The sequence below is a fragment of the Artibeus jamaicensis genome, unplaced genomic scaffold (assembly GCF_021234435.1).
Source record: "Artibeus jamaicensis isolate MK-2021 breed Jamaican fruit bat unplaced genomic scaffold, CSHL_Jam_final contig_65, whole genome shotgun sequence".
Taxonomy (NCBI): Eukaryota; Metazoa; Chordata; class Mammalia; order Chiroptera; family Phyllostomidae; genus Artibeus; species Artibeus jamaicensis.
This window is the reverse complement of record NW_026521913.1, coordinates 1,663,689-1,679,959: the sequence shown is the minus strand read 5'-3', so window position 1 is coordinate 1,679,959 and position 16,271 is coordinate 1,663,689. Positions and strand designations below refer to the sequence as shown.

At 42.3% G+C, this 16,271-nt stretch overlaps 1 protein-coding gene and 1 pseudogene across 6 annotated transcripts in view; one reads left to right on the top strand and one right to left on the bottom strand.

Moving 5' to 3' along the window:
- Positions 1-16,271, top strand: part of DZANK1 (double zinc ribbon and ankyrin repeat domains 1) — a 145,520-nt gene that overhangs the window by 17,661 nt on the left and 111,588 nt on the right. For all 6 annotated transcript variants that reach the window (XM_053670961.1, XM_053670962.1, XM_053670959.1 and 3 more), the window contains 3 exons: positions 5,337-5,451; positions 11,168-11,264; positions 12,219-12,343. In XM_053670961.1, the coding sequence (XP_053526936.1) occupies positions 5,337-5,451; positions 11,168-11,264; positions 12,219-12,343 (337 nt within the window). The remainder of the gene's footprint in view (positions 1-5,336; positions 5,452-11,167; positions 11,265-12,218; positions 12,344-16,271) is intronic.
- LOC119060090 (MICOS complex subunit MIC19-like) lies at positions 6,095-6,779 on the bottom strand (annotated as a pseudogene).

Sequence of the window (16,271 nt, the reverse complement as noted above, 5' to 3'; positions counted from 1 at the left end):
TTTTTTATGCTGAGTGTACCTCTTTATTATTCCTAAAGATACATATTTTTAAGGTCTCTGATTCTAACCCTGGCAAAAATTGACATGTTCCCATGAGATTTAGGCTCCGAGTAGGATTTCTAGCTCCAACTCCAAGCCTAATTCTTCTTTGGGATTACAATCAGGAAATCCTTTTATTTTGCAGGAAATTTAAGCTAGTTTCTGGGCTCTGCTTGTGGGGAACAAAGTCCATGGGTAAAAGCCCTTGCTGGGTCACCAAGAAGAGGGGCAGCTGTGGTCACGGAGACAACCTGGACCTTAAGGAGGGAGAACAAGTGGATGGAAATCAAGCTTCTCCCCATTGTGACAATGGGGCTGTATATGCAAATGCAGGGAGCTGCACAATTATCCAGTGCCGGGGTCCAGCCTCAGCAGGTCTCAGAGTCCCCGAAGGATGGACAGCACAGGCAATGAATGAAGAGTCAGACACCCGGTTGGATGCCGGAGAACAGCCAGCCTCTGTGGGTCTGACTGAACTCTCAGAGTTTGATTTAAGCTTTATTTTTATAGAGATTGTAACATAATAGGTATATGGCATGACCAATTAAGCAGAAAAGATTAATGCAGACGTAACTAGAAAAAGTACAGGAAATTCCATAGATTGTTATGATAAAGGCTATTTTGACCACGAGAGTCATTAATTAGACAATTAGAACTAGCTATATGTACAGAGCTTTAGATGTCTTATTATTTATTAAAGTTCCTACAATTAGACATGGGGCATTTATTTCTACATGCTTAGTTTGTAATAGTTAATTAGCTTGTCCTTCTTTTATCTGTCTAATTCTACATGATATATATTTTTGTCCAAGGTAGAGGATGGGCTGTTACTCCATCAACTTTTAGATATTCAGGGAATATTTTATTAGGAGGGACTTTGTTCTCTGGCCAAGAAATTATTTTGTATAACTTCATTGGAATTCTGCGGATCATTGGGCCTGAAATACAGGTGTCTAAAAATCCCACCACTTATTAATCACAAAAACAAACATGCAAGGACAGATAGACAGGAAATCCAGCCACAGTTGCCTCTGCTGTGCAGATGCATCTCATTCGTCCTGACTGTGTCAAGGGACGGCTGCTGGTTGGCTCCCAACAATCCAGGGTTTGAATGATCCCTGGATGGAGGTATTTGTGATATCTGGGAAGTATGCTAAGAAAGAGGATGACTGTATCTTGGACGATAGACCTGGGATGAAAAGGAACATTCAGATGACAGGATGTTGAGGTGAATAAGGTAAATTAGCAGTTTATCTTTATCTATATCCAGATTTATGTATCTGTAAATCTGGTTTTGTTATTAAAAACAAAACAAAACAAAACAAAACAAAACATAAGTTTCTCCAAAGTTTAGCCATCTGTAAGTCACTCCAGCCAGTGAACATGCAAGTATCCAACTAGCACAGAGAGCCAAGTGTGTTATTTCTTAAATATTGTCACTCACTGATACAGTGGCTGTTTATATAAATTGCATATTTCTTAAGACTTTATTTATTTATTTTTAGAAAGAGGGAAGGGAAGGTGAAAGAGAGTGAGAGAAACATCAAGGTGTGGTTGCTTCTCTGCACCCCCTACTGAGATGGCCTGCAACCCAGGCATGTGCCCTGACTGGGAATCAAACCAACAATCCTTTGGTTCCCAGTCCAGCACTAAATCCACTGAGCCACACCAGCCAGGGCTATTCTAGGGCTATTTTTTCTTTAAAGATTTACTGTCCCCAGATTTAATAAACATACCCTTGTAATCACCTGGACTTGTGTTGTGAAGTCTTTTCTACATGAAGTCAAGTATTTATTTATTTTTAGAGAGAAGGAGAAAGGGAGAGAAACGTAATGTGTGGTTGCCTCTTTTGTGCCCCCTGCCGAGGACCTGGCCTGCAACCCAGGCATGTGCCCTGATTGGGAATGGAACCTGTGACTCCTTGCTTGTAGTACAGAGTTCAATCCACTGAGCCACACCAGTCAGGGCAAATTGCATATTTCTGAGAAATTTTCTAAAAGTGTGGCTTAAAACAGATGTTATCTAGTGTTAAACATTTCTAAACTGTTTTGGAATTTATATTTATGCATTTCTAAATAGTTAAAGAATTTTAAGTTGGGACTTATTTACTAAAAGGCTCAGAAATTTTAAGAAATGTAAAAAATAGCATGTAAGAAATATGAGACATTGCAAAAGGAATGTTAATGAAACAGAAAAATGTATCAAAGACCAATATTAACATCAATTAATAACAAAGCATTGGAAATGTAAAAAGCATTAAGTACCTTGACAGATAAAACAGAATCAACTGTGTTCCAGCTCTGATTTTTCAACACAAATGGGGGGCAGCAGTGAGAATTAAACATATCAAATAATATACCAAGCAGAGTCAGATATTGTAGCAAAGACAGCTGTTGGCTGTTCCCTAATATTGGTGTCTGTGGTCTTTTAAAATAGAGCCCATGATTTCTAGCAAGACACATGGTTTCCCAGAGAAAGACATTTCCCAATTCTCCTTGTGAGACAGGCCAGTAAGCCAGGACAAGTGTGATAGGGAAACTGAGACAGATAGCTGGACAAAATGGCCAAGCAATTTACAGTCAGACACAGAAGGCCACCTCCCTATAGAGAACATCTAGGCCTCAGTTATATTGCAGCTCCAGGCCCAGAAAACCAGCGAAACCAGGTAAATAACACCAGAACCAGCTGCAGTGACTAACTGCCCCCTGCCTTGGCACTGACCAATCAGTGAAGATCATGACCCTGAAAAAGCACACCTGGAAAACCATTGAATAGTCTGCTGAAACCCTCCCCTGAGACTCTAAAATTTCCTGCCTACAATAAGGAGATAAAAGCCTCAAGACAAAGGACCCAGTGCTTGCTCTCCCTCTGGGGAGCAGCCTGTGCCATTCTCTTCCCCTCTCTTTCCCTCTTTTCTTCCCCAACAGTCACGCACATCCTAAATTCTAATGGCCCCTACTAGACTTGCAATCAGGGAAGCAATAGACAGCAGCAGCTCATCTGAGGCTAATCCCCTGAACCCGTCCCTAAGGCCCCCTTTTCTCTAACTTCCCAGTGAGCTAAGGCAGCCTAGCCTAGGCTCTCTTGGTGCTTTTATGCTAAACTCTTCCTTGTTTTACTGTCCCCAGATTTAATAAACATACCCTTGTAGTCACTTAGACTCATGAAGTCTTTCCTACACGAAATCAAGAACCCACACACTACCAGCTGACCATAGGCAGACACACTTAGGACCAGGCCCCCTCTCCAATCACTTGCAGCTGGTGAAAGCAATATCATCAAATTGTGGACAGTGGGATATTTGTGGAAGTGATGTGTGTGACTTCTGGATTATGCCCTTAAAGAGAAGGTGTCAGTCCTGCCTCCTGCTGGCTGTACTGTGGATGTGGTGGTCAGTCATGTTGGATCGTGACAACAGATTAAATTATCTAGGGATAGTGGAGAAACAAGGTGGAAATCTGACACAGTGCCTCACTCACTGTGTTACCTTTCTACCAGCTTTGGGCTGATTATACCCTGCTGCTTCTATCTTGTTTAAGCCACTGTTGCTTTGATACTGTGTTACAATAGCCAAGCCTATATCCTAATGCACAAGGGTCATATCAAGCACATACTTGTTACAGAGAATATGATCAAGAGTATAGATGGTCAAAAACAGACAATGTCAAATGTTGGCAAATATGTGGAAAAACTGGAATCCTTAAGTAATGCTGCTGTGAATGCAAAATAGAACAGACACAGTTCAGCAGTTTCTAAAAAGTTAAACATATACTTATCATATGACCCAGAAGTTCCATTCTTAGCTATCTACCCAAGAGAAATGAAAACATGTTCACATAAAGACTTACATGTGAATGTTCATAGCTGCATTATTCATCATAGCTAAAAACTCGAAGTAATTAAAATGACCATCAGCTGGGGAATGGATAAACTGTGGTGCATCCATAGAATGGAATACTATTCAACAATAAAAGTGATATTGATATTGAAACACCCATGCAACAAAATGGATGAACCTGAAAAAAATGAGTGAAAGAAGATAGCTAAGACTATATTTATATGATTACATTTATTTAAAATTTCTAGAAAAGGCAAAGCTATAGAGACAGGAAGCAGATCAGTGGTTGCCTGGGGTAGGAGGTAGTAGCAAGGAGTGACTACAACAAACTTGCGCAAAGAATTTTGTGGTGGGGGGAATGGAAGTGTTTTAAAACAGGATTGTGGTGATAATTGCACAATTATGTAAGTTTACTAAATATCATCAAACTATATACTTAAAATCAGTGAATTTTATGGCCTATAAATTATAACTCAATAAAACTGTTTTAAAAAAGTAAAGAGTATAGGTGAGCTGCTAGTGCTCAGAATAAATCACCACCAGTTTTTAGTTTGGGGCACCTCTACATGCTTTTTCATGGAACTTCTTTTGCATCAGAGAGTAACAACAGTAACTGTAAAATACTAGGAATAAATCGAAGACATGGTAGTATTTGAGGAATAACTATTTATATCCACCAGAACAGCATATATTATGCTACCTACAGATGGGATAAGGTACATTCCCTCGAGTCACATGGAATGATATACAGGTAATACTATTCTTTTAGAATGGTTTGAGACTTAACGTGTAAAATTTTTATGGTGAGTATGGTAGATAGTCTCCAGAAACAAACCATGCCTCCCAGTGTAGCCCTTCCACTTGACCTGGGCTGGCCCTATGACTTACTTTTTACCAATAAAATGCTTCAGAAATGATGCTAAGACTAGATCACACAAAGCTGCAGGTTCTCCTCTGGTCTCTTGGAACATAAACATTGGGTGAAGCCAGCCACCATGTAGGAAAGTCTGATTTCCCTGAGACTTCCATACTGTGAGGAAGCCCAAACTAACCACCTAATAACAGAGAGAGACAGAGAAATCCTAGCTTAGGCCGTGACTACGAGGGAAGAAACCATTTTGGACATCCAGCCAAGTTGATCTTTTGACTCCAGGCCCAGCCAATACCTGACTGCAACAACATGATAGATTGCAGATGAGAGCTACCCAGCTGAGCCTGGTTAACTTATAGGTTTGTTTTAAGGCAATACATTTTGGAGTGGTTTTTTACAAAGTGACATAATTTAAATGAGAATAAGGTTGACAAAGACCATAGAAGTTGTATTTTGATTTCTCCAATTTAAAATATAATAAATTTAGTAACTAGACTAAGGGACTTTAATAGAGTTATCTTAATTGCTAGCCACCTTTTATGGAATCTTTGTATAATGTAGAGTTTTTCTTTTTAAAATAATTTTCAGAGACTGCAGACAGAGTGGCATTGTAACAAAGGTGTTTCAGGTGGACTATGAACCACGAAATACAGTCTCTTCAGAAGACATTGTTGAAAATGCTCTTGAAGATTCTTCAAAGCAGGCAAGTAATGAAACTATAACACAAATAGTCACCACACTTTTTTTTTTAACAAGGCTGTCTTTATGTTGGTAAAAAAAATGCTGTATTTCACCTGTAATCATAAACATTATTCCAGTAAAAGAGGTGCATTTGCTTTCCTTTTTGTTTTCTTACATGATCACCATAAGTTAAAATGAAATAGCTCTTACAAAGTCAAAGTAGAAAAGAAATAGAGAGAAACCCAATGTGCCACAGTCTAGACAGATCTGCCCCACACTGCTGGCCTGAGATGGGGGGCACACCCCTCTCCCCACTCCAGTTCCCTTGTCTCCATCCCAACCCCAAGCTTTGCTGAAGGGTAGGTCGCCAAATGATGGAGCTTGATTAGAAGAGAAAGTTGAATAGAAAGTACAAAAGGTGGAGAGGGCTGCCTTTCTCTTTTGTTATCACATTTGGGATTTATTAACACTGTAGTGGGTCCTTCATGGCTGATCCTGATCTAGGCCTTGGTGTTTCAAATCATTGTTAATCAAACTGTGATGTGCTTCTGTCTAATCTGCCCTCTGGTGCTTCTCTTTAGTAGGTTACTTTCTCATTAGGGAAAAAAAATGTTCTAGCTCTGGAATTAACATTGAAGGAGTTTTGCTTGTTCTGAAAGATGATTTTATCCTCCCTTCTCAATCATGCTCTGTTTGGCCTGGTTGACACAGTGCCTGTGCTGGTTGGCCAGAGCAGAGCAGCTGAGTGTCTGCTAGGTGTTCTGGAGGTAAACACTGAAGGATTTTGGCCTGCAGATCCACACAAACTGGATGAATCTCATACCGCTTGAATTTTGCTTCCACCTCTTCAGCACCTTCCTGATATTGTTCAGTGGTGACTTTGTAGAACTCTGAACTCCTCTCCTCCAGTCTAGCCAGCTGGTCTTTGTAGTATGCACCTTTTCTCTTTATTACTCAATCTTTCTCCTCAAGCAGCTTAGCTATGTGCTTTGCCTTAGTGCATTCCTCCTCACTTGATATCTTCTCTCGGAGAATAGCTGTGGTCAACTGCTCATTGGCAACAGCCGTTTTGCAGTCTAGTTCTTTGCCTTGCTTTAGTCATTTCTGATTTTCATATTCTTTCTTGGCTTGCTCCAGTGTCAGCTCTTTTGTTACTCTTCTTTTCAATTCTTCATCAGAAACTGAGGCACCATAAGCACCAGAATACTGCTGAGACTTCAAGCCTGATGGAGAGATATCCTTCATACGATTAGTCACATTTTCTGAAAGCCAACTGTCCTTCACCAGGGTGATGTTCTAGTTCTCATCTGCCTTTAAGGTGACCTGGCAAATGCTGGAGATCACATCCATGGCTTCTTCTGTCCCCACAGAATCCTAGCATGGACCCATGAGCACTTCAGGCCCCGCACACACACCTGAATATGCCCGGCATTTGCCTTGCAGAGCAGGAGTAAGGCCACGACCCCCACACATAGGTTTTTTTAAAGTATATTTTATTGATAATGTTATTACGTTTTTTTCAATTTTTTTCTCTCCTTTATCCCACCTCCACCTGCACTCCCCCTACTCTCCAACACTCCCCCCAACCTTGGCGTTCATGTCCATGGGTTGTGCATATAAGCTCCTCTGTTTCACATACCATTCCAAACATTCCCCTCTCTGTGCTTCTTATTTCCTGTACCTTTATCCACCCCATTCTTCCCCTCCTGCTCCCCACTAATAACTCTCCATGTGATCTCCATTTCTCTGATTATGTTCTTGTTCTAGTTGTTTGCTTAGTTTTTGGTTTTGTTTTTAGGTTCAGTTGTTTATAGTTACGGGTTTATTGTCATTTTACTGTTCATAGTTTTTTATCTTCTATTTCTTAAGTCCCTTTAACATTTCATACAATAAGGAGTTGGTAGTGATGAACTCCTTTAATTTGACTTTATCTAGGAAGCACTTTACCTGCCCTTCCATTCTAAATGAAAGCTTTGCTAGACAGAGTAATCTTGGATATAGGACCTTGACTTTCATGACTTCAAATACTTCTTTCCAGTCCCTTCTTGCCTGTAAGATTTCTTTTGAGAAATCAGCTGTCTTGGCGTACCTGTTTTGTTGTAAGGGGGCAGAGCGTTAGGTGTTTGCCAGGGTAGAGCAACCCTCTTTGCTATGTCGTGGTGCTGTCTGTGGGGGAGGAGTCAGAAAGGGAACAATTCTGCTCACTTACTCCTCTCTAGCCTCACTTTCCAACAAATTGTCCTATGAGACTGAGAGTTTCTCCCACTCTCTCAATCCCCACATTATTTTACAGCTAGCTTTGAGTCTTTAGTTTCACATTCAGCCAGCCCCACCTTGCCCCCGCAGTCCCTGCCTGGGTGCCTGTCTCCCATCTCCTCCCTACCTACCAGTCTGGGCGAATGTTTCTTTAACTCCTTGGTTATCAGAGATTCACACAGTTCGACTTTCTGGCAGTTCTGGTTGTTTATTGTTTTTTTAATTTAATTATTTTTCAAGTTATTGTTTTTTAAATATATTTTATTGATTGTGCAATTACAGTTATCCCATTTCCCCCTTCATTCTCCTCCACCCTGCACACCCCTCCCCCACCATTCCCCCCCTTCAGTTTATGACCACCTGTCTCAAGTTCTTTAGATTCTATATTTCCTATATTATTCTTGCCCTCCCACCATCTATTTTCTACCTACTGTCTATGCTACTTATTTTCTGTATCTTCCCCCCCTTCTCCTTCTCCCAGTCCCCTGTTGCTAACCCTCCATGTGATCTTCATTTCTATGGTTCACTCCTGATCTAGCTGTCCTCTTAGTTTGCTTTTGTTTTAGGTGTGGTTGTTAATAACTGTGAGTTTGCTGTCCTTTTACTGTTCATATTTTTTATCTTCTTTTTCTTAAGTCCCTTTAACATTTCATATAATAAGGGCTTGGAGATGATGAACTTCTTGAATTTGACCTTATCTGAGAAGCACTTGATCTGCCCTTCCATTCTAAATGAAAGCTTTGCTGGATAGAGCAATCTTGGATGTAGGTCCTTGTCTCTCATGACTTGGAATACTTCTTTGCAGCCCCTTCTTGCCTGTAAAGTGTCTTTTGAGGAAGCAGCTGACAGTCTGATAGGAACTCCTTTCTAGGTGACTGTCCCCTTATCTCTTGCTGCTTCTAGGATTCTCTCCTTCATTTTAGTCTTGGGTAATATAATGATGATGTGCCTTGGTGTGTTCCTTCTTGGGTCCAACTTCTTTGGGACTCTTCTGAGCTTCCTGGACTGACTGGAAGTCTATTTCCTTTGCCAGATTGGGGAAGTTCTCCTTTATAATTTGTTCAAATAAGTTTTCCACTTGTGGCTGTTCCTCTTCCCCTTCTGGTACCCCTATAATTCAGATGTTGGAATGTTTAAACATGTCCTGAAGGTTCCTAAGCCTCTCCTCATGTTTTTGAATTCTTGTTTCTTCATCCTTTTCTGTTTGGTCATTTTTCTTTTCCTTTTGGTCCACTCCTTTGATTTGAGTCCCAGTTTCTTTTCCATTACTATTGGTTTCCTGTGTGTTTCCCTTCATTTCAATTAGTTTAGCCTTCATATGTTCCTCTAATTTTTGAATCAACCAGTTCTGTGAGCATCCTGATCACCAGTGTTTTGAGCTGTACATGTGAATGTTTGGCTATTTCTTTGTCGCTTAGATTTATTGGCTCTGGGGCTCTGAGTTGTTCTTGAGCCATGTTTTGATCTGTTCGTGCCTGTTACATATGAGGAGCGGAGCCTTAGGTGTTCACCAGGGTGGGGCCACACAGGTCACTGGTTTGTGATGCTGTATGTGGTGGCAGGGTCAGAGAGGGACACAAGTGGTCCCCTCTGCCGCTTTCCGCCACTGGGGCCTGCTCGGTCCATCTCATTGCTTGCTCCTTCACTGGTTTATCTGCGCGCGAATATGTGACCGTGGTCAGCACTCAGTGGGTCCGCCCGCTACTACTCCACACCTGGGATCCGCCCACGGCTGCTGGCATGCCTGGGCCATGTGCCCGGGTCGGTCCAGTGGATCTTTTCTGCCAGATCCCACTCTGCTGCTGGCTCTGCCCGTCTTTACTGGTTTGGTTGAAGGGTTTGTTGTTGTCAGACTTCCATATAGTTCAATTTTCTGTGGTTTGGCTGTGTGTTTTTTGCTGAAACTTTGTTGTTTTTAAACTGGTTGTGCAAGGAGGCACAGTGTGTCCACCTATGCCTCCATCTTGGCAAAAGTCCCTGTTTATTGTTTTTAAATTAGTTGTTATCCTTCTTTTGGTTGTGCGAGTAAGGGAAGTGTTTCTACATATGCCTCCATCCTGGCCAGATCTCAGTCACCACATTCTTGAATCCTTCTTTTTCACTGGTCACATCTTCCCTTTCATTTCAATACCACAGTCATTCTACCCACAGTCAGGTTCTTATAATTGAGGCCATTATCAGCCATTGCAAAGTATCTTTGCTCATTTCCCCACAGGATCAGCCTTTCTTCCACCCTGCACCTCAGAAATTCCCACCCATGATCACTGCTCATACTCTGAGTGTCCTCAATGACTTCCCTTTACTTAGTGAAGAACAAGAAACCTTTAGCCTGGCATCTTAAATGATCAGTTTCTGTCCCTAGTTATCCTTTCTTGCTTTGTGACTCCCCTGTATATTCCAGCTAAACTAAACTGTGTTTTTCTGTGTTCAGTCACTGTTCTCCTAGCACCCAAGCCTTTTCCTTTTATACAGTGCTTTGAATATGTGATTACTTTGCTTCTTGTCTATCATCTCCTTACACTGTAAGTTGCAAAGTGGATGAGAGCATGTCTTCCATACTCAATACCTTGCACAGGAGCAGGTAGGAAAGGGCAGTGAGTGTATATTTGTTGAGCAGATGCACCAGACTAGGAGAGAAGCCCTCAGTGGGCATAGCCTTAAGTTATGTTGAAATCTTCATTCCCAAATAGCTGCAGAGCCTCACTGTGGAGAGTAAACTAGACCTATCTAAAAAGGACATTTGAAACTTCAATCCCTGGGCTGTGAATATCAGTGAAATAGATCCAAGGGTAAGACGGTGGCCCAACCCACAATAATGCAACCAGTTAAAAAGTCTATCACACGGGTCTTTTGGGGGGTGACTTGAAGTTTTCTGGGGAGTCTCTTTAGCCCAAGTGGACCAGAGGCCAGAGAGGAGGCTATAGGACCAAAGCTGTGGGTGTAGGCAGAGTGCAGAGCTCAAGTATGATCACTAAAGGGTTCTACACTGGGCAGGGGCAGGCAGCAGAAACAGCTTATTATGTGTCAGCAGGTGCTCAGGCTTAATCAGGCATAAGGGACTGAATCCATGGAGCAAGTACGGAGAGGAGTGTTAAGGACTGCATGTGGGCAGTTAGTGTATGTAAGTCCTATCTTGGTCTGATCCCCACCCTCTCTCTGCCTTCTGGATCTGGTGGTCCCTCTATTACTACTCAGACTCCTGTGATAACAACATCCTGCCTACATGTCATGCTACCTGCCTCTCATCTTGGCCGCTTGACCTGGTAAGGCCTACCAACCAGATACACTGCCAACCAGGCAGCACAGGTACAAGGCTGTGTGTTTCCAGAGTGAGAGGAAGCAGAGTTCACTTTGCAAAAATCTACTGTAAATCCTTTCAAGGAAGAAGAACACACTATGACACTGCCTCTACCATGTAACGTTTAATGTTCACATTCTGTGAACCTAATTAAGTGACTGACATGAAATTTTTTCATTCCTAGGAATTGAAAAATGGATTTTTTGGATCAAAACTAAGGAAGAAATCTAAGAATGCTGAAAATAAACTGGGCTGGAATGTAAAACTTAGAAAGTTTCTAGGTATGACATGAAAGAATGAAAATGACATTTAGTATTCTAAACCCCAAACAGGTTCACAGCTTATTTTGTCTGCAGAAGGGTTGGAATAAAATAAGCTATAATTTGAGTTGTAGTGCTATTTTAGCTAATGGCTTATCCACAAGAGCTAATCCAACAGTCCACCAAAGTCAAGTTATGATTCATTGCAATAAGGGGGTCCATATGCCAGAGGACCCATGGGGTATATCACCAAATAAAAGAAGAGATAGTGGAGGGCTTGGTGGGGGAGGGTGGTTTCATGTAAATGTAAGCAGAGTGTTTGAAAGGTTCAAAGCACAGCAGGCTGTGTGTGAAGTGGTCACCATCAGCTATGGACTGCATAACGGAATCAGTGTTCTGCTACCTTGGAAACAACAAAGATAAATATGGCTGTTGTGCTTAGAAATTCTTCTCTGAAGCTCTACACCAGAGTTGGAAATTAAAGATGCTTGTCTATGTCAAAGTGACTTAGGTTCTCAGGCAAGTGTCAGATGTTTCATTCTTATAGATATTATTTGAAACAGTAGTTTCTGAACATCTGATTTTTTAGAGAACATGGTTTCTTGGCAAGTAAGAAACCTTGGTCACTCAAAGTGGGAGTGGGTGCTGTTAGGACATTTTACTGCTGTAGTCTGTCCTGGGGAGATATATTTTCTGATGAAGTTGCAGTTGGATTTATCTATTTTGCCAGCGTGATGTGAAATGTTCTGGAATGTAGCAGGGCAAATTTTAATTTTCTCAGTCTGGGCTAATTTTTTTTTCTTTCTCAGTGCTAGTTCAACTGAGTGAGAGCATCTTTACTTGATTACTACTTTAGGGAAAGAATGTGATGACAGTGGTCCCTTACGTAAAGTTTTCCAATTAGTAAGACATGTTTACGTGATTATATATATAATTACAAATATTCACAGAATAATGTTTTTGATGTAATTGTAGACCTCGAGGTAGGTGAAAGAAGTGAACCTAAAACATTGAAAGATCTTCGCTTCTCAGACAGTCCCCTGGAAATCCCAGCTTCCCGTGAACAGTCAAGTTCTAGACCACCCACCCACCAGTCCCAGGTAACTGCTAAAGAAAATCTTAACAGTACCACATACCTACTGTCTTTTTAATGTTTCCCATGAACTATTTTAATTAAGGAAGTGTTTCCTAGCCTTTTCGCCATGTTCCAAAACTGGGAATACTGTGCTTGACTAGAAATTCTCTTGTCCTCATGAAGCTTACATTTTATTGAGGGGTGGGGGTAGGAAGAGAATAAATATGTAAATAATGAAACAAAAATTTTTAAATTGTGATAAGTATCATGAAAAAGATACACTGGGTCATGGGATAGAGAAGTGGTTCTCAAAGGGGACCTCACACTCCAGTAGTACAAATATCACCTGGGAGTTTATCAGAAATGCAAATCCTCAGGCCCCACTTCACACCTACTTAATTAGGGACTCTGGAGGTGGGCCCACTAATCTGTTTTATTTAGCCCTTCTCTGATGCACATTCAGGTCTGAGAAACCCTGGGAGAGAGAATGACCATGAAGGAAGAAGTGTGTTCTAATTCAGGATATTAGGAGAGGGTATTCTTGAAAAGGTGATATTTGAATTGAACCTTCAAGATGAAGAGGAGCCAGCCCTGCAAACCTCTTGGCAGCAGTAACAACAAGTACACCAAAGTAGGGATTTGTTGCCAAACAAAAGTGGGGTTCAGTTGCCACCCATAGGCAAATTCCGAAGGCAGAAGTTTGGTGAGAAAAGGAAAGAGGTCTTTTATTCAAAAGCTTCCAATCTGAGAGGATAGCATGCTCCTGCTTCAGAGCCCAAGCCCTCCAAGCACCCAGAGGAAAACCCAGCCACCTCCTGCCAGACCAGTCCAAGGCTGTGCCTGGAGTTCCTTCTACCATTCAAAATACTATCCTTTGGGAATTGCAGGCAGCCACTGAGTCCCGCTCCAAGCAGCTCAGCTTCTCTTCCTGCTGTGGGCCTCAGACTCCCTTGTTTTCAGAGCCACCACTGACCATACAGCTTCCAGGGTCAGCCAGTCCCTTAAGCCCCAGCCTCCACATCCATGAAGTGGGTCCAGAAATATTGAGTGCATTTCTCCCTTCCCTCAGTTTATATTTCCCAGCCCACACTTCTGTGTACTGCAAGAGTGCCCATGCACCCTAGCCAATCCTGTCTTTTTCTTAGACTGACAGGACAGCACCTCCCTCTGCTGCCATGTTGACCTCTAGGTCACATGCAGCTCTGTTCTCTGGGACTGAAAAGGAGTGGGAAGGTTTTTAACCTTACCCGAATACTTCACTTGCCTGACCATCACTCAGTGCCTCAGTGCAGTGACCTCTTCCGGCCACATCTTCATGGGGTGGGGGTGGGGGCGGAAGTTGGGGAGGGGCAGGAATTGCTGTCACACACCATTTAGCTTGTTACCCAGACAGTGAGGCTTCACTCACACTGCTCTGGGCCCTTTCTGCAGCTCTTCCCTCACTCAGGGCACCTGTCAGGTTAAACTGATAACAGATTGCAGGGAGGCTGGTGTGGACAGCAAGGTAGGAGGTGAAGGGGAGTGGTAGACTGGGCCAGAGCATGGAGAGCTATGGTTATCAAATAATGGCTGCACACTAGAATCACCTGACGGGCTTCACAGCAATCCCAGGAACCCAAACTCAGAAATTCTGATTTAATTGATTTGGTGTGGGGTTTGGGCATAGTTTTATTTATTTTTTAAATTCACCTATAAGTGATTCTAATGGGTAGGCATGATTAGGAATCACAGAATACTATGGGTAAAGTACCATTATAAGAAGTTTTCATTTTCTACTCATTGTAAAGGGAATCCATCTGGAAAGTAAGACATGATCTCATTTGCATTTAAAAGAATAGAGAAAGAGATTTTCTCATTGACCCTAGTTTAGATCTTAGGCTATAAATGAATTTAGAGGGGAATATAATTTGGAAGGCTTTTGTTCCAGGTGAGAGATGATGATGGTTTGTACCAAAGTTGTGTAGTGGTCATCATAGGAGACAGTGGGAATCTGGTTGTGTTTTGGAGGTAGAGCTGGCAGGCTTGGCTGAGGGATCAGATGGATGGGAATATAGAGTAAAGAATGACTCTCAGGATTTTTGGCCTGAGTGTCTGGAGGTGATGGTACCATTAATTAAGATGAAGAAGATGAGGGAGGATGCAGGTGTTCGAGGGGTCATTAGAAATTCAAGTGGAGAGAACTTCCAGCCAAGATGGAGGCGTATGTGGAAACACTGTGCCTCCTCACACAACCAAGTTTAAAGACAACAACGTTTTAGTAATGAAAATGCAACCAAAACACAGAAAATTGAACTGTACAGAAGTTTGACAACAATGAACCATTCAGCCAGACCAGTAAGAGGAGCAGAGTCAGCGGCTGGGAGAGCGGGGTCTCTCAGGAAAAAGCAGCCGCACCGATAGGCAAGCAGGAGGCGGTTGGCAGATCCCAGGTGCAGGGTGGCAACAGGTGGACCCAGTGAGGATGCAAGGCTGCTGGCTGACCATGGTCACACATTCTCGCTCAGATAAACCAGGCAAAAAAATGAACAGTGAGACAGACTGTGTGAACCAGGGCCCCAGTGCCTGGAATTAAAGCCTAAAAGCACCAATTGAAAAATCTTTTGGGGATTGAGGTGCCTAGAGAGGCTCCCAGGCTCACAGAGAGTTTGTTGGAGATACCCACAGGGTTCTGGAGGGTGCACAGGCCCACACACCCAGGAACCAGCACCAGAAGGGCCCAATTTGTTTACAGGAAGTAGCAGAGGGGACTAAAATCCGAGAGAGAGCATAGAAAAAGCACCATTGCCCCTCTCTGACCACACCCCCACATACAGCATCACAAACCAGCCTCGTGGGTTGCCTCGCCCTGGTGAACACCTAGGACTCTGCCCCTCATATGTAACAGGTGCAAACAAACCAAGACATTATGGCTCAAGAGGAATACCTCAAAGCCCCAGAGCCAATACTTTTGAGCAACCAGGAGATAGCCAACTTATCAGATGCACAGTTCAAAACACTGGTGATCAGGATGCTCACAGAACTGATTGATTTTAGTCACAAATTAGAGGAACACATGAAGGCTAAACTAATTGAAATGAAAGGAAATGCACAGGAAACCAATAGTGATGGAAAGGAAACTGGGACTTAAATCAAGGGAGTGGACCAGAAGGAAGAAAAAAATGACCAAACAGAAAAGAATGAAGAAATAGGAATTCAAAAAAATGAGGAGAGGCTTAGGAACCTCGAGGACATCTTTAAATGCTCCAACATTCAAATTATAGGGGTACCAGAAGGGGAAGAGGAAGAGCAAGTAAAAAACTTATTTGAACAAATAATGAAAGAGAACTTTCCCAATCTGGCAAAGGCAATAGACTTCCAGGAAATCCAGGAAGCTCAGAGAGTCCCAAAGAAGTTGGACCCAAGGAGAAACACACCAAGGCACATCACAATTATGTTAGCCAAGATTAAAATGAAGGAGAGAATCCTAGAAGCAGCAAGAGCTAAGGGGACAGTCACCTACAAAGGACTTCCCATCAGACTGTCAGCGGATTTCTCAAAAGAGACCTTATAGGAAAGAAGGGGCTGGAAAGAAGTATTTCAAGTCATGAGAGACAAGGACCTACATCCAAGATTGCTCTATCCAGCAAAGCTTTCATTTAGAATGGAAGGGCAGATCAAGTGCTTCTCAGATAAGATTAGTTTCAAGGAGTTCATCATCACCAAGCCCTTATTATAGGAAATGTTAAAGGGACTTACCTAAGAAAAAGAAGATAGAAAACATGAACAGTGAAAGGACAGCAAACTCACAGTTATTAACAACCACACCTAAAACAAAAGCAAACTAAGTGGACTCCTTAAACAGGAGCAGAGACAGAAATGGAGATGACATGGAAGGTTAGCGACAGGGGAGTGGGAGGAGGAGAATGGAGGAGAAGGTACAGAGAATAAGTAGCATAGACGGTAGGTAGAAAATA